Below are 14,523 nucleotides of genomic sequence, written 5' to 3'. Positions count from 1 at the left end.
TTGACTGATTGATGAATGAACCAAGTTAATGGGCAGAGACCAAGCTAGGAAGATCATTTTCATCATTACATCTGGCCGTTCTTGTGTTGACGGTGCTTTGGAAAATCCCTCTGGTGCTGATGGTAGTTTTAGGCCTTCCTGGAAATGTTGCATGAATTTAGAGAGCTCAGTGGTTCTGCCCTCCTGGTTATGTGGCATCATAACCACTTTCAAAAGAAAGAAATCAAGGCAGAGATTTTTATCTCAATAAAGACCATTATCAACATCCTCAAGGCTTGATTCTGACTACACACTTGGACCTGATGATCACGGTGGCACTATAAATAGATCACTGGGCCCAGAATCAGGAAGACCTGAGTTCAAATCTGACCTTAGACACTTAGTAGCTGTGTGACCTTGGTAAAGTCACTATTTCCATCTGCCTCAGTTTCTTCATCTGTAAAATGGGGATAATAATAGCACCTCTCTTACCAGATTATTGTGAGGATCCACAGATAATATTTGTAAAGTGCTTAGCATAGTGCCTGGAACATGGTAGGCACTTAATAAATTCTTACTCCATTTCCTCTCCCCTCCATCCTCAGTATGTCTTAGATGATTGGAGCTTGAGGCCTTGGAGGTATTTTTAAATATTAAAAAAATTGTAGCAGTAGAATGCAAGTAAATACCTTTCCCCCCACCCTGACATTCTCCCATATCCCTTCATGTAAAAAAAAAAAACTGGAAACAAAAACAAAAAAACATAATAAAACAACAACACACATTTGATTTCTAGGTACTTTAAAAAATCTAAAGCCCAGATTCCAAGAAGATCTTCTGGGATCATTAAGTAGCATGTTATTGAATTATATTGTGGATCATGATTTAGCTGGATACCTTATGGGACATTTCCATGTTAATGGAGGATTTGTTTCCTGAACAATCCCAGAATCCTCTGTATGTTGGGTCTCTGGTAGGAGGAGACTGAGGTTGCAGTATCTTTCCTTTGTCTTTCCCTATCAGTCTAATACTGTTTTGAAATATATATTTATCTTTGTTCTATTTCTGTCATTTATTTTTACATCACATTTCCAAATATTCCCCTCCTCCCCAATCCATTGAGCTTTCCCTTGTACCAGAAAACCCAAGAGAATCCAGTCATATCAAAATATCAAGCACCTCTACCAATATGTGAAATGTTCCACATAGTCCTCCCCCTTTCCAGAAAACTAAAGCTGGTTCATTTGATCATTCTTCCTCCAAGTCAAATTGTAGAGCCTCTAACTTCATTTTACTGAGATACTTTTGCAATACTTTAGTCTTTGTGCATTGTTCTACCGAATCTGGTTTCTCCATTCATTCCCAGTTCTTATATATCTTCCATGTTCCTCTGAATAGCTAATATTCATTGTTTCTTTTAGCATAATATAATCCAATTACATTCATTTACACCAATTTGTATAGCCACCATCCAAACAAAAAACACCCACTTTGTTTCTAGTTATTGGCAACCACAAAAGTGATGCTATGAATATGTTGGTGTATAGTCAGTCCTATGCATTTAGCCTCAGTCCTCCAGATCCCCTCTTGTAATTTATCTACATTCTTAGAGAGCCTTTGGGAATGGTATGTTCCCAAAGCTCTTCCAGATAATCAGCTGGGCATGGGATTAGAAGAATCATTTTGTCATGAATGGTTTGACTCTGAAGAAGGCACTTTTCCTTTCTATAGCGGTAGACTAAGCAGGGTTCCACTGGATGGCTTCTGTGGTCCCTTCCACCTTCTTCATCTATAATTCTATTATCCCCACTTTACAGGTGAGAAAACTGAGATTGAGAAATGAAATGAATTTCTCAGGGTCATTTAACAAGTAAAATATAGCCTTAGCTCTTACAAGATAGCATGGACACCGAATTAGGTGAATCTCTCCACATTGTGTCCATCCCCAAAATAATGGCTTCTCAACATATGCCACTGATACACAGAGTTGACTCAGTTTAAGTTCACAGCATTTAATTCTCTCCAATCATATTCTTCAGCCAGAAGCAGATTTGCCCTATGGCCTCTGAATGGAGGGGAGCCAAAAAGCATTTACTGAAAAAAACTATTCCTTCATGCATAGAATTTCCATTTATCAAGGGGGCCCCAGGGGCATCTCAACCCTACTCTCAAATATAATTTTAATCTTGCCTGTGAAAAGAGCCTATAACTGACTCACGTGGGAAAGCCTGAAAGCTAAGGGCAATCAATTTTGTTGTTGCTGAGTCGATTCCGTCCTGTCCTGCTTTTCATGACCGCATTTAGGTTTTTCTTGACAGAGATACTGGATTGGTTTGCCATTTCCTTCTCCAGTTCATTTTATGGATGAGGAAGTGGAGGCAAACAGGGGTTAATTGACTTGCCCAGGGTCACACGGCCAGATCTGAACTCAGGAAGATGAGTCTTCCTGACTCTAGGCTCAGTACTCTGTGCACTATGGCTCCACCTAACTGCCCCAAGAACAACCAATGACTACAAATTATTATTGAATGTGATGTCACAAGACCTGGGTTCAAATCCTACCTCTGATACTAACTTAGCACTGTGCCTGGCACATAGTAGGCACTTAATAAATGTTTATTGATTAACTGGCTCTTTGACTCTTGGCAAGGCATGTCATCCTTAAGCATCCAGAATATAGTAGTTACCATACTAGGTACTGAGGATACAAAGACATAGCTATAACAGTTCCTAACCTCAATGGGTTTCTATTCAATCTGGTCACTTTTGAAGAGTAATACCAAACAATGTTATTTTGTGATCACAAAGCACCTGAAATACAGTAATTCACCCAATTTTCTCAGCGTTCCTGTGAAATCAGCAGAGCAAGTCTTACTGGGGTAGCGTTCTTTGCGTGACGCCGTGATATCTTTCTCATTATTTCAATGACCTTTTTCTCCGTATTTCCCTCTTGTTTATGGAGGAACTAGAAAGCAACTACATTTTATTAGAATTTCCAGTCTGAGCCCAAGCTACCCAAGGACAAGAAGAAGATTGGTGACTACACTCTTTTCTCATGAGTTTGCTATTTCTCTTTTCTGATACTCCACATCTTGACAAATTCTCATCACATCCAAAACAAACCTCCCATCTGTTGTAATTTGTCCTTTCATTCTTTATGTGGTAACTTTGTTATCCACTGTGGAATATGACCTGCTGTCTTTCTTAATAAGAGATCCTAGTGGGAATGATAATTATAAGAACATCCAAATGACAGCGGCCAACTCTCAGAGGATGCCACTGCCTCAAAATATACCTGCATACCGTAAGGTGCCTACTACAAGTTCAGCCTCGGGGAAATACCTCGGACCCATTCATTTTCATTACTTCTAATTGGTAACTGACTTTGTCTTCGGGGTGAACAGCACCTAGGTCCATGTAGGGCTTTAATGTATTTAGGGCACACGTCAAAATGAACCCTCAATTTGATTAGAACTCTAGTTCTAATAATGAAAGCACTTATTGGAAGGGTTCCATTAGGGAAAAGAGTGTAGGTTGGGGAGGGGTTCATCTGAAGTACAGCCAGTTAGAGGAAGGAACTCTTCATCTGGTAGCTTCCTAATCTAACACATTATTCTGGCCAACTAGGTGCTAACTTCTCTTCCTAGGATTACAGGATCATAACTTGAGAGCTGAAAGACAGACCATCATTTTAGAGTTGAGGAAACTGAAGCCTAAGTTGGTTAAGTGACTTTTTCTGAGGGCACACTGGTGGTAAGCATTGGAAGTTGGACTTGATCTAACCAACTGAATAATTAATAAGCACCAATTATACACACCCATGTGCCAGACACTGGGATTGCAAAGACAAAAAAGTCAGATAGTCATGGACCTCAAGGAATTTTTCTTCTTCGGAGGGAAATTATATGTATGTATACAAGGGGCAAAATACAGAATGACTTCAGGGACCTCTGACCTCCTCATTAATAGAGTCCCTAGAGTTCTCTCACACACACCCTCTCTAGCATTTTTTTTTTATTTCCACCATACCTTGCTGGCTGATTCTATGATGCTAAAGAACTGAAAGTCCTTCCTGTACCTCTGCTAAATGGGTAGCTTGGGTCAGAATCCTGGTTGCCCAGTTCCAGTTACAGCTTGGGGATGAGAGAGGGAAGCAAGCAGCATGACCATCATTTATTTTTCTCTCATTGAGCCTGGGAATGAATGCCATACCCCATGACTCTCTCCTCTCATTTTCAGTGGTTTCACACCCCAATTGTATATACTCTTCTAAATGTCCACACTTAGATTTTGATGACTGTTGTCACTTCAGGGGACAGATCTCAGTGGGAGCCTGGAGCAAGGAGAGACAAAGATGTCATCAGCCACTTGCCTTTTCAAAATGGCAGATAATTTATCGGGAAAACAACTAATTTGGCTGCATTTGGCAAAAAAAGATCCCTTTTCTTCTGCTAGAAGTGCTGCAAGCATCTATTTCAAAAACTGAAACTGGCACAGTTTCTATAATAAAAACAGAGCTGCTGAGAGAAAGAAATATTTATCCCCAGAAATGATTTGTTCAGTCATGTCTGACTTTTCTTGACCCCATTTGGGGTTGTCTTGGCAAAGATATTAGAGTGGTTTGCTATTTCCTTCTCCAGCTCGTTTTACAGACGATGAACTGAGGCAAACAGGGTTAAGTGATTTGCCCAGGGTCACACAGGTAATGTATGTCTGAGGCCAGATTTGAACTCTGGAATATGAGTCTTCCTGACTCCAGGACTGGTGCTCTATCCACTACCGCACCACCCAGCTGCCCCACAAATTCTGGTCATGAATTTGTACCTAGACTAACCAGGAGGGATGTCACTCTTCTTACCCTATTTCTATGACCATTTGATAGGTTTTTTTTTAATGCACTGTTATTTTTAACAATATCAGTTATGCTCTTTTATAGTTTGTCAGTATTTTCATTTTGTGAAGTTGGGTAGTTTGAACATCTGCCAGCTGAGGCACAACTAAGAGAGCAAATAGATGTGCAGAGGCAAGAGTTGACTTCAAATTATAAAGCATCCCTGTTTTCCCCTCATCCCATAATCATGAACATAATATCAAGGCGGGGATATGGCTAATGCAAACTCTGGTTTCTTGTCTTTACAGCTCCCACTGAGCCTTTGCTGTGTAAATTTGCAGACGGAGGACAGAAAAAGCGTCAGAATCAAGGCAAATACACACAGAATGGAAGGCCCTGGCCAAGGGAAGGAGAGGTGAGTGGCGATGGGTGATGGAGCTCTGGGCAGGACAGGACTTTGGCAGCAGCCACCTGGCTGGCCAACATGACAGACTTTGGGAACCATGATCAAATTAGGTGCTATGGAAAGCCTGGTAGTTTCAAAGAGGGTAAAGGAGCATGCCAATATTAAAGCATTCAGGATAAAATTACATTAGGAAAATTTTAGAGCCTTAGAATTAGCCTTAGTTCTGCCACATAGTGAACCCTCTGTCTCCAACCAGACTTTGGTTCAGTGGGCATGGACCAAAAGTTAGTCAACAGGGGATTATCCTGAGATGGGATTAGTTAGTGAAAAAAGAGGATAATTGTTGCGGAATGTATTTTCAGCTAGGTCAGCAGTGGGCTCCCTCTCTCTTTCTACACTGGAGAGAACCATTTATTTATTTAAATTTTTAAAAATTTCCATATGTATTCATATGTTCATGTATTCATTCATTCATTTAAAGAAATGATACCTAAGTTATTTTGTTCTTTTTTTTAGTGACAGAATGATTACACTCATATTTTCTGCATCTCTCTCTTGATGGATGTTGGGAGGGATTCTGTATTTCCACCCTCATATGTATGTGTATACATACACAGAGAGATAATATTGTGTCATGGAATAGAAGGTCCACCTCAAAATTAAGAAGGCTTGTGTTCAAGTCTGAGCTGGGACACTCACTTACTTTGTGACGCTAGGGAAGTCACTTAACCCCTCGGTGCCCTAGGTGACTCTCTAAAACCTTACGGAGGGTAGTGATTCATTACCACTCTGCCTTATTGGGCGAAGTGCCCCACCAGGAGTTTCTGATTCTAATAAAATCAAGGGTCTAGTCAAACACACGCATACATGGAATGAACATATACATATATGTGAGTAGAGGGATGATAGACATAAAGATGTACAGATACGTTCATGTCAATTATTAGATGTCTTGTTGATAGGCAAGGGAAATGGAACCACATGGGTGTAACTCTATATATGGATCTATATATGTGTGCATTGTCTATATTCATATATACACATAGAATATATAGAAATGCACATATGTATGTTCATATACAGGCATATATATGTGTGTATCTTTATATGTATGCATGCATATATAGACAGAATATAGAATATATAGACACACATATACATGTCTATATATGTCTACATATGTGTGTGTCTATATACGTGCATATAAGTAGAGAGAATATATAACATACATATGTATGTGTATAGATACAGACATACATGTGTATCCATGCATGTGTGTCTATTTATATGTTTATATATAGATGTATATGCATATATGTGCGTATACACATATAAATAGAATACCTACTATATAGACATGCACACCCATACGTGTATTTGTATACACATGTGTGTTTCTATATGTGTATTTATATATGTATGTCTATATATATTTTATCTATTCAATCTATGTGTATATGTGTACAGATACGGATACAAATATGCATGTATATATACACCTATAGATATACACGTTTACATACCTATCTATTCATAGGTATATGTATGTGTCTGAATAGATAGATATAACACAATCCATCGCATTGCACAAGAATCTCTGTTCCTCTTGATGCCCCTAAAGAAATAAAACGATTTGGAGCATTTTTGTGTACAGTAAAAACAGAAACACCAACTGATATCTAATAACCAGAGTAATAATAGCTCACATTTATTTAGCACTTTGAGATTTGCAAAGCACCTCTCTCTCTCTCGATATATATATATTTATATATGCACACGTATGTGTACATATACACATATATGTATACATATACACATATACATGTGTGTGTATATATGTAATTTTATAGCACCTTAAGGCCTGTAAAGCACCGCACATGCATGACCCCATTTGAACCTCACAACAGCCCTGTGATTTAGGGCCTGACTTCAGGTCCTGTTTTGCACATATTACAGGCGGTGTAAAGGCCTTGGAGTCTCGCCATCTTCACTGCTACTTCTCTTGCTGGAAACTAAGTACTCTCAGGCATTTCCATCAGCCGTGAACTAAACATGAACCCTCCCTTGTGAGCTCCTCTACTGGTTCAGAATTAGGAAAGGACTAAACTGCGCACTTCCCTTTTCATGGTCTTTTAGACTTTGTTTCCCCCATTTTGAATATGAGTTTCTTGAAAAGCTGAAACTATCTAGATTTTCTATTTGCTTTTAGCACAATTAGCATAGTGCTTTGTACAAAGTCAGCATTTCTTTACCTGCTTTCCCCCTCCATTCCATGGTGGATATGAAAAAGATGAGCTGAAATGCCCATGATCACACCCCCAGTAAGTTTCAGAGGAAAGTCTCCTTGTGTCTCCAAAGTCTCCAAAGCAAGAGCTTTGGAGCAGTGGTCCAAGACCATTTTGTAAAGGATTCTCTGTTGTTATCATGACTGCAGTCAAGGTCTATGCTATACTTTTACTTTATTAAAAACAAAAAAAAAATCTTATTGTCAATCACTAATTGTGACAAAGAATAGTGTTCCCTGCCAATACTTGGCATTATTAGCATTTAACCCTAGATGAAGATTTCATGAAGAAAGGAAGAACTTTGGAATTTTTCTCAGTAAAGTTATTCTTAACTCCCCATGAATAATGGTAGTTTTAAAATCGTTTTCGTGCACATCTCCTTGCCCTTCATATGGGCACATATGTTTGGTAAGCTGATATTCTGAGAGGCATTAACCCAGATGTGGACAATAATATCACCAGTGAGGGTCTAAAGCAAATAAGCCTATTGGAAGCTTGGGATTCGTTCCCATTTTGAAAGAGCGGTTTGTGCTATGTTCCAAGTAAAATGGCCCACATATTTAAAGCACTTAGGTCAAACACAGCAGCTCAGCAGTGACATTCACCTGAGATGCTGCAGTTTCTAGAGACGACTCATAACCATGTGCTGTGCCAATGACCCGAACCTTAGAAGTCTTGTTTTGAAATATTACAGCTTAGTTGGGTCACGAATCAACTGCCTGGGGAGCATCTCAAGGAGGACTCGATATTATGGAGCATAGCCAAGAGTCCCTAAACATACATTCATATAGTTAAGCACTAATGGCATGAATTCCAGGCCAACTACTAAGACTGCATACTTATGTATACACAATGATATCTGCAGCCAGTCATAGCAAGTGGACCTTATTGTTTTGGAGATCAACTGAAAAAACAGCAAGTGATCCGATTAAAGCCTTCTGCCATAGTGCAGAGCAACTTGGGATCTGGGTTCAGAAAAGGATCAGCTCCTTCTGTTCTCACTATCAGGAGAAATGGGAAAAAAATATCTCCAGTACATACATCATAAGATTATTCTAAGGATCCAATGGGATTGTGTATGGAAAGTGTTTTGCAAAGTGCTGTGTAAATAGTTGTCACGATATTTTTATTATCATCATACACCATCCTTATCTTTATCATACCCTTGGCCTGGAGCAGGGAGTGGGGAAGACTAAGTCTCTGAGCAATTGGGGGCTTTTCATTTGACATTTTGACAAGTTCAGTGGGGTGTTAATTAATTTCTTCTTAAGCTACTATCCATATACTTTCTATATTTCAAAAGTATTGACTGTATTGATCAAGAACCTAATTATTCAATGTTAATTAATTTCTAATTATAGCCAAACCTTATTAACTTGATCCTCCCACTGGTTCAGAACTAAGATAGAACTAACCTATGAGTTACCCTTGCTACTGTCTTTTAAACTTTGCATAGAAAATTAGGATAAAGGAGAGATTAGAGAAAATGTCTAAACTCCTAATGAAAATATGCTATTTTCAAGCATGCTCAAGCAATTTTGGCACATTCAATATTCTACAATTAATCAGCATACTTATTTGACACCATTCATTCTGAGTCGTTAAACTGACTTTCAAGTATGTTACTTTCATGATCATAAGGTTTGAGAATTGAAAGAAATTTAGAAATCTAGAGGTGGAAGGCGCCTCAGAGGCCGTGTGCCCAATGCGCTGAGAAACTGAAGCCCAGGGAGGTTAAATAAATTGTCAAAGGACTTACAGGTAGTAAATATGCAACTATTTCTACCAAGTTCTATGGAAGCCTTTGCCCAGCCTCCCTGACAGGGGCCATCAGGACTCTCCTGCAACATGTCTAGTGACGGAACAATATATATCCCTTTCCAAAGTAGCCCATTCTATAGTTCAAGAGTTCTAATTATTCAAGCATGGCCTACACTTGGCCAGAAGCTACCTTCCCATTGGCCTTGGCTCTTCCCTGTGGAGCCATATAGAATAAATCACTTCTTTCTCTTACTTAAAAACCCTTAAACTATTTAGACAAGTATCATCTATCACATAATTCTTCTTTTCTATAGGCTCAACATCCCCAGTTTCTTTAACTGGTTCTCACAATATGATTTTAATGATCCTTACCAACTCAACTGAATTACCTTTCTTTGGACTGAATATATACACACACAATCACACATGTCACACACACAAACACATATATGCATGTTATGTACACACAAACATGCATGTACACGTGTTATATACACACATATATAGTTACATATCAGTGTGTGTTCCTATATTATGTATCCACGTTTGTTCCCTGGTTTAGTCATAAACATGTTACTTTTGCAAAGGAACAGATAAGGCAACTGAGTTTTAGCGAAGTGAAACCACTTGCCCAAAGATCCAGTTAGTTAGTGATTTAGGACCTGAGCTAGATATCATGACTAAATGAAATGTTGATTCCATGATAGCATACTTCCAATCGTAAGCCATCTATGACTCCGTAGAAGGAGGGTCTTCATGAGTTACTATGGCTTAAAAGTCATGATGGGGGAGGCACCTTGGTGGGAGTGGATAGGAGGCTGTGCGCATAAATTATAACACTTGCCTCTAATATATTATGACTGTGTGACCTTGGGCAAATCCCACATTGCTCCAGATAGTTCTCCAAGATTGAGATAATAGTGCAGGTGTTGATTTGCATTGGTAAAGGGAAGTTTTATTTTTCCTTCCAGAGTTGCCTATACCAATGGGAGAACTAGTCCAGTCCCAAAACAATAACATTCATTAACTAGTGGACAAATTTCTGTAAAGAAACCTCTCCAAAACTCAGTAGGCTGGTCCTTGTCATACAGAACTGAAGTCTTTCCATCTTGCATGACAATGGCTTAGCATGAGAATTCATCGTGGCACTGTGGAAAGATCATATAGTCTGAAGGCAGAGGATCCAAGTTCAAATACTGCCTGCTGACCATTACTCCATGCCTGAATATTTGCAAATCACCTGGCATATAAGAGCATCACTTTCCTCATCTGTGAAATAAAGGGATGGACTAGAGGCCTCTAAATTCCCTTCCAGCTCTCAATGTATGATTGCATAGTCAGAGCACTATGTTAGAGGAAGGCTAGTCTCAGAGTTTTTTCAAAAAATGGAAGATTATAGTTTGGCACTTTTTGTTCTTGGTGAACCCAGGTTGGTTCCAAGTAAGTGCCTATGATTCCTAGTTAAGTCTCCTAACTTTGAGTAGTCCCATTTAATTCAGTTCAATAGACATTCATTGAATGGCTAATATGTATAAGATAATATACTACACACTAAAATACAAGATCAGTCATTCAGCAAGCATTTATTAAAAGCTTCCTGTATTCCAGGTACTCTGTCAAGGCCTAGGGAAACAAAGAGAGGCCAAATCATGGCCCCTGCCCCTTAAAGAGCTCTAATTCTAATGGAAACAACATACAAATATGTCTTATATAAGATAACAGAAGGTAAATGAGAATAGTTTCAAAGGAAAGGCAATGTCTGTGAGGGAGTGGAGAGGAGAGAATAACTGAGAGAGGCATCTGGTAGAAAGTTGGATTTGAACTGAGTCTTGAAGGAAGCCAGGAAACTAGGAAGTAGGGGTGAGGAAGGAGAGCATTTCTGGTATGGAAGACAGTCAGTGAGAAGTCATGGAGGTGAGAAGTAGAGCATCATATGCAAGTCAACAGCAAGAAAGCTATGATCTCTGCATTGTAGAATATACGGTAGGGAATGGTAAGGTATAAGATGTCTGGAAAAGTAGGAAGGGACAAGGTTGTGAAGGACTTTAAAAGCCTAGAAGAGGATTTTATATTTAATCTTCAAAGGAATAGAAAACTACTCGAGTTCATTGAGTAGGGGAGTGACTGATCATATGTGCTTGAAGAAGATCTCTTAACAGTTGAATGGAGGATGAAGCAGAAAGAGTCTTGAGGCAGACTAACCAACAGGTATTGCAGTAGTCCAGGTGTAAAAGGGAAAAAGCCAAATAGAAAAGGGACATGGTACCAAAAGGATATGAAATGGAAATCCACGGTTTCATAGAGAACACAGGCATGAGGCAAATGAGGTCAGCACCAGGATAGATGTTGGATGAGTGGAGAGAAGGGGAGGGATATGAGGATTTTGCAAAGAGAGAAACAGATAAGACTTGGCAATGGATTAAATGTTTTGTATGAGAGGAAGTGGAAGGACAAGAATGACACTGATGTTTCAAGCCTGGGATCTTGGGAGCCTGGGAAACAGTGGTACCCTCAACAGAAAAAAAAAGGGAAGTTCAAAGAGTCAGAAAAAAAACACACCCAAGCATTTTTTAAGTGCTTGCTTTGTTTCAGGCACTGTGCAAAACGTGGGAGACCCTTGCCCCTAAGAAGTTCACAAGTTAATAGAAGGGATAAACATGTTTAAGATTACTTTTATGTAAGACATAATGCAAAAAAAAGTGAAAAAGAAGTTTCCTAATTAAATTCAATCAGAATTTTAAGAAGAGAGAAATCATGTTACTGAGGCTTATATAAAGGATTATATACATAGATATGTGCGTGTGTTTGTGTGTGATTGTGTATATGAATGAAGGATTCATGAAGAAAAGTTGTCTCAAATGATATATATGTATGTATATATATATATACACAGTATATGACATATATATTCTCAATAATACATTATATGTTACATACTGTGTATATGCATATGCACATGTTTATTATATGTATGAATTAATATATAATGCATATAGCATACTTATATATATATATCATGTACATTGTGTATAGCATGGTGTGTGTGTGTGTGTGTGTGTGTGTGTGTGTGTGTGTGTGTGTGTGTCAGGTAGATTTGGGGACAGGATCGGGTGAGGAGGAAATCATTCCAGGAATGGGGGATGACCAAAGGCATGGCAATGAATGTGAACAGGATGAGAATTCACACAAAATGAGTAGTCCAGTTTGTCTGAATCACAAATAATGTGAATGATTGTGGCATAGCTCTCAAATGGTTGTTGCAAACAGACTGTGGATTGCCTTAAAGCCCAAGATAAGGGGTTTCACTTTGCTCACTAGGCAATGGGGAACCGCTGAAGATTCATGAGCAGCAAGTGTAGCAATTAGAGCTCTGTGTTATGAAAATTACTCAGATGCACTGTAAAGGATGCTTGGGAGTAGAGAGATATAAGAAGCAGAAAGCCTAGTTATGAGTCTATTTTAGTAGTGCATATGAGGGGAAATGAAGGGCTGAGCTAGGGGGACTGCTGTGAAGAGTAGAAAAGAGAGAAAGAATTTGAGATCCACTGTGGAGACAGAATTCATCAGATTTGGTTCCTGACTGAAGTCACTCAAACTCCCCCTGTTACAGTTTCCTCATCTGTACAAGAAGGACGTTAAACTAAATTGCTTCTGATGTCTCTTCCATCTCTAAATTGATGGTCCTATGCAAGGATTAAGGATCCAGTAGCAGCAAATTTTTAGATGTTTGCAACCAAAAAGACAAGGAATGTGGTGGTGCCAGTAGTCTAAGTATGGAAGCTAAGGAAGGAATGGTAAAGGTTGGAGATGGGATGGTGAATTCATTTGGGGACATTTTAATTGTCAACAGGATCTTGCATCTGCTAGAAAATTAGAAATATAAAATGGAGAGATATACATTTTAGAGTTTTCTTAGAGTTGTAGATAATTGAAACTATGGGAATAGATGAAACTGTCAAAAAGTGGAAAAAACTCCCCCATGTTCCCACCCCCAAAACCCTTAAGTAATTCCCAAAGTTAGGGGACAGGCCATGGGATCATGGATTCTGGTTTGAAGGTATCCCAGAGGTTATTGGTTGCCACCTTTGCATTTTACAATAAGAAGCTAAAGCCCAGAAAGCTGAAGTCTCTTATCCAAAGTCACACAGCTAATAAGTAGCAAAGTTGACATTTGAACTCTAGGTTCTCTGACTGTAAATAACCATCCATTCACCTGTACCATACCTGTGGTGAATGATGAGAAGTTAGTAGAGGTAGAGGAGATATGAATAAGAAGGTAGCAGGACAACATTAAAAGCATGATGTCAAAAGCAGAGGGAGGAGATAATATCCAGAAAGAGAGGGAAAAGGAAGGATCCATAGGTTCAGATCCTAGAGAGAAGTCAAGGAAGATGAAGATGGAGAAATAGCCATTGGATTTAGTGTAGGGAGTGTGGGAAGGGAAGTAAAAGGCAAACTATAAAAGTCTGAGGACTGAGTGGTTGGATGGGGCACGGTGATCCTAAGGGGAGAATTTTTTTTCCCTTGGTGATTATCAGTTAAGGTAATACAAGAGACAATGATACTTCAAGAATCAGAAGTTTCAGTGGAAATTGTTTTGTACATGAAGAGATACAGTGGAGATTTGAGAATCTTTTAAACAGTATAGAAAAAGCTGATGGAAGAATGAAGAGAAATAGGTGATTAATGACATTAGGAACTGGAGGAGAGATGAGGACAGGCTTAAGGACACAGGTGGAGTCAGTGAACAAAGGTTTAGCCTAGATAAAAAGAGGGGTTTGTGTGCTGAGCCCCAAAGGAATGGAGATACTATGAGTTGAGTTTCATGGAGCTCATATAGGAGGACCTGATCTCAGTAAAAGAGGTGACATCATTTTCAGAGAAAAACAAGGTGAGGATGAATCTGGGACTTGAGGAGCCATGAGATGTTTCTGAATAAAAAAATTCCAGTGTGAAAGAGTTAATAAAAATCCTTAAAAGAATTACCTCATAGCAGTGAGAGCCCATTGGAAAATTAAAGAGCGCAAATGTCAGTGAACTCAGTCAACTCAGTTTTTTATTTTGCTTTTCCCTCCCAGTTTCTATTCATTGTGTTAATGGAATGTAAAATCATCACTGTGGTATTCTCAGTCTTCACATAGTTCAGTCAAGTCCAACTTGTCACCCAGCAGAGGATCTAAGTAAATGAGGATTCACTACGCAGAGACATATGTACAAGCAGTAAAAACAACCCTTCCCCTTAAGAAACTTACAAGTTAGTC

At 39.0% G+C, this 14,523-nt stretch overlaps 1 protein-coding gene across 15 annotated transcripts in view; it reads left to right on the top strand.

Moving 5' to 3' along the window:
* Positions 1-14,523, top strand: part of RBMS3 (RNA binding motif single stranded interacting protein 3) — a 1,420,870-nt gene that overhangs the window by 1,238,234 nt on the left and 168,113 nt on the right. For all 15 annotated transcript variants that reach the window (XM_072650014.1, XM_072650009.1, XM_072650015.1 and 12 more), the window contains one exon: positions 5,119-5,225. In XM_072650014.1, the coding sequence (XP_072506115.1) occupies positions 5,119-5,225 (107 nt within the window). The remainder of the gene's footprint in view (positions 1-5,118; positions 5,226-14,523) is intronic.

Source organism: Notamacropus eugenii, chromosome 3, assembly GCF_028372415.1.
Source record: "Notamacropus eugenii isolate mMacEug1 chromosome 3, mMacEug1.pri_v2, whole genome shotgun sequence".
Taxonomy (NCBI): domain Eukaryota; kingdom Metazoa; phylum Chordata; class Mammalia; order Diprotodontia; family Macropodidae; genus Notamacropus; species Notamacropus eugenii.
Note: the sequence above shows the minus strand (reverse complement) of the source record. Positions and strands in the feature narration are given on the sequence as shown.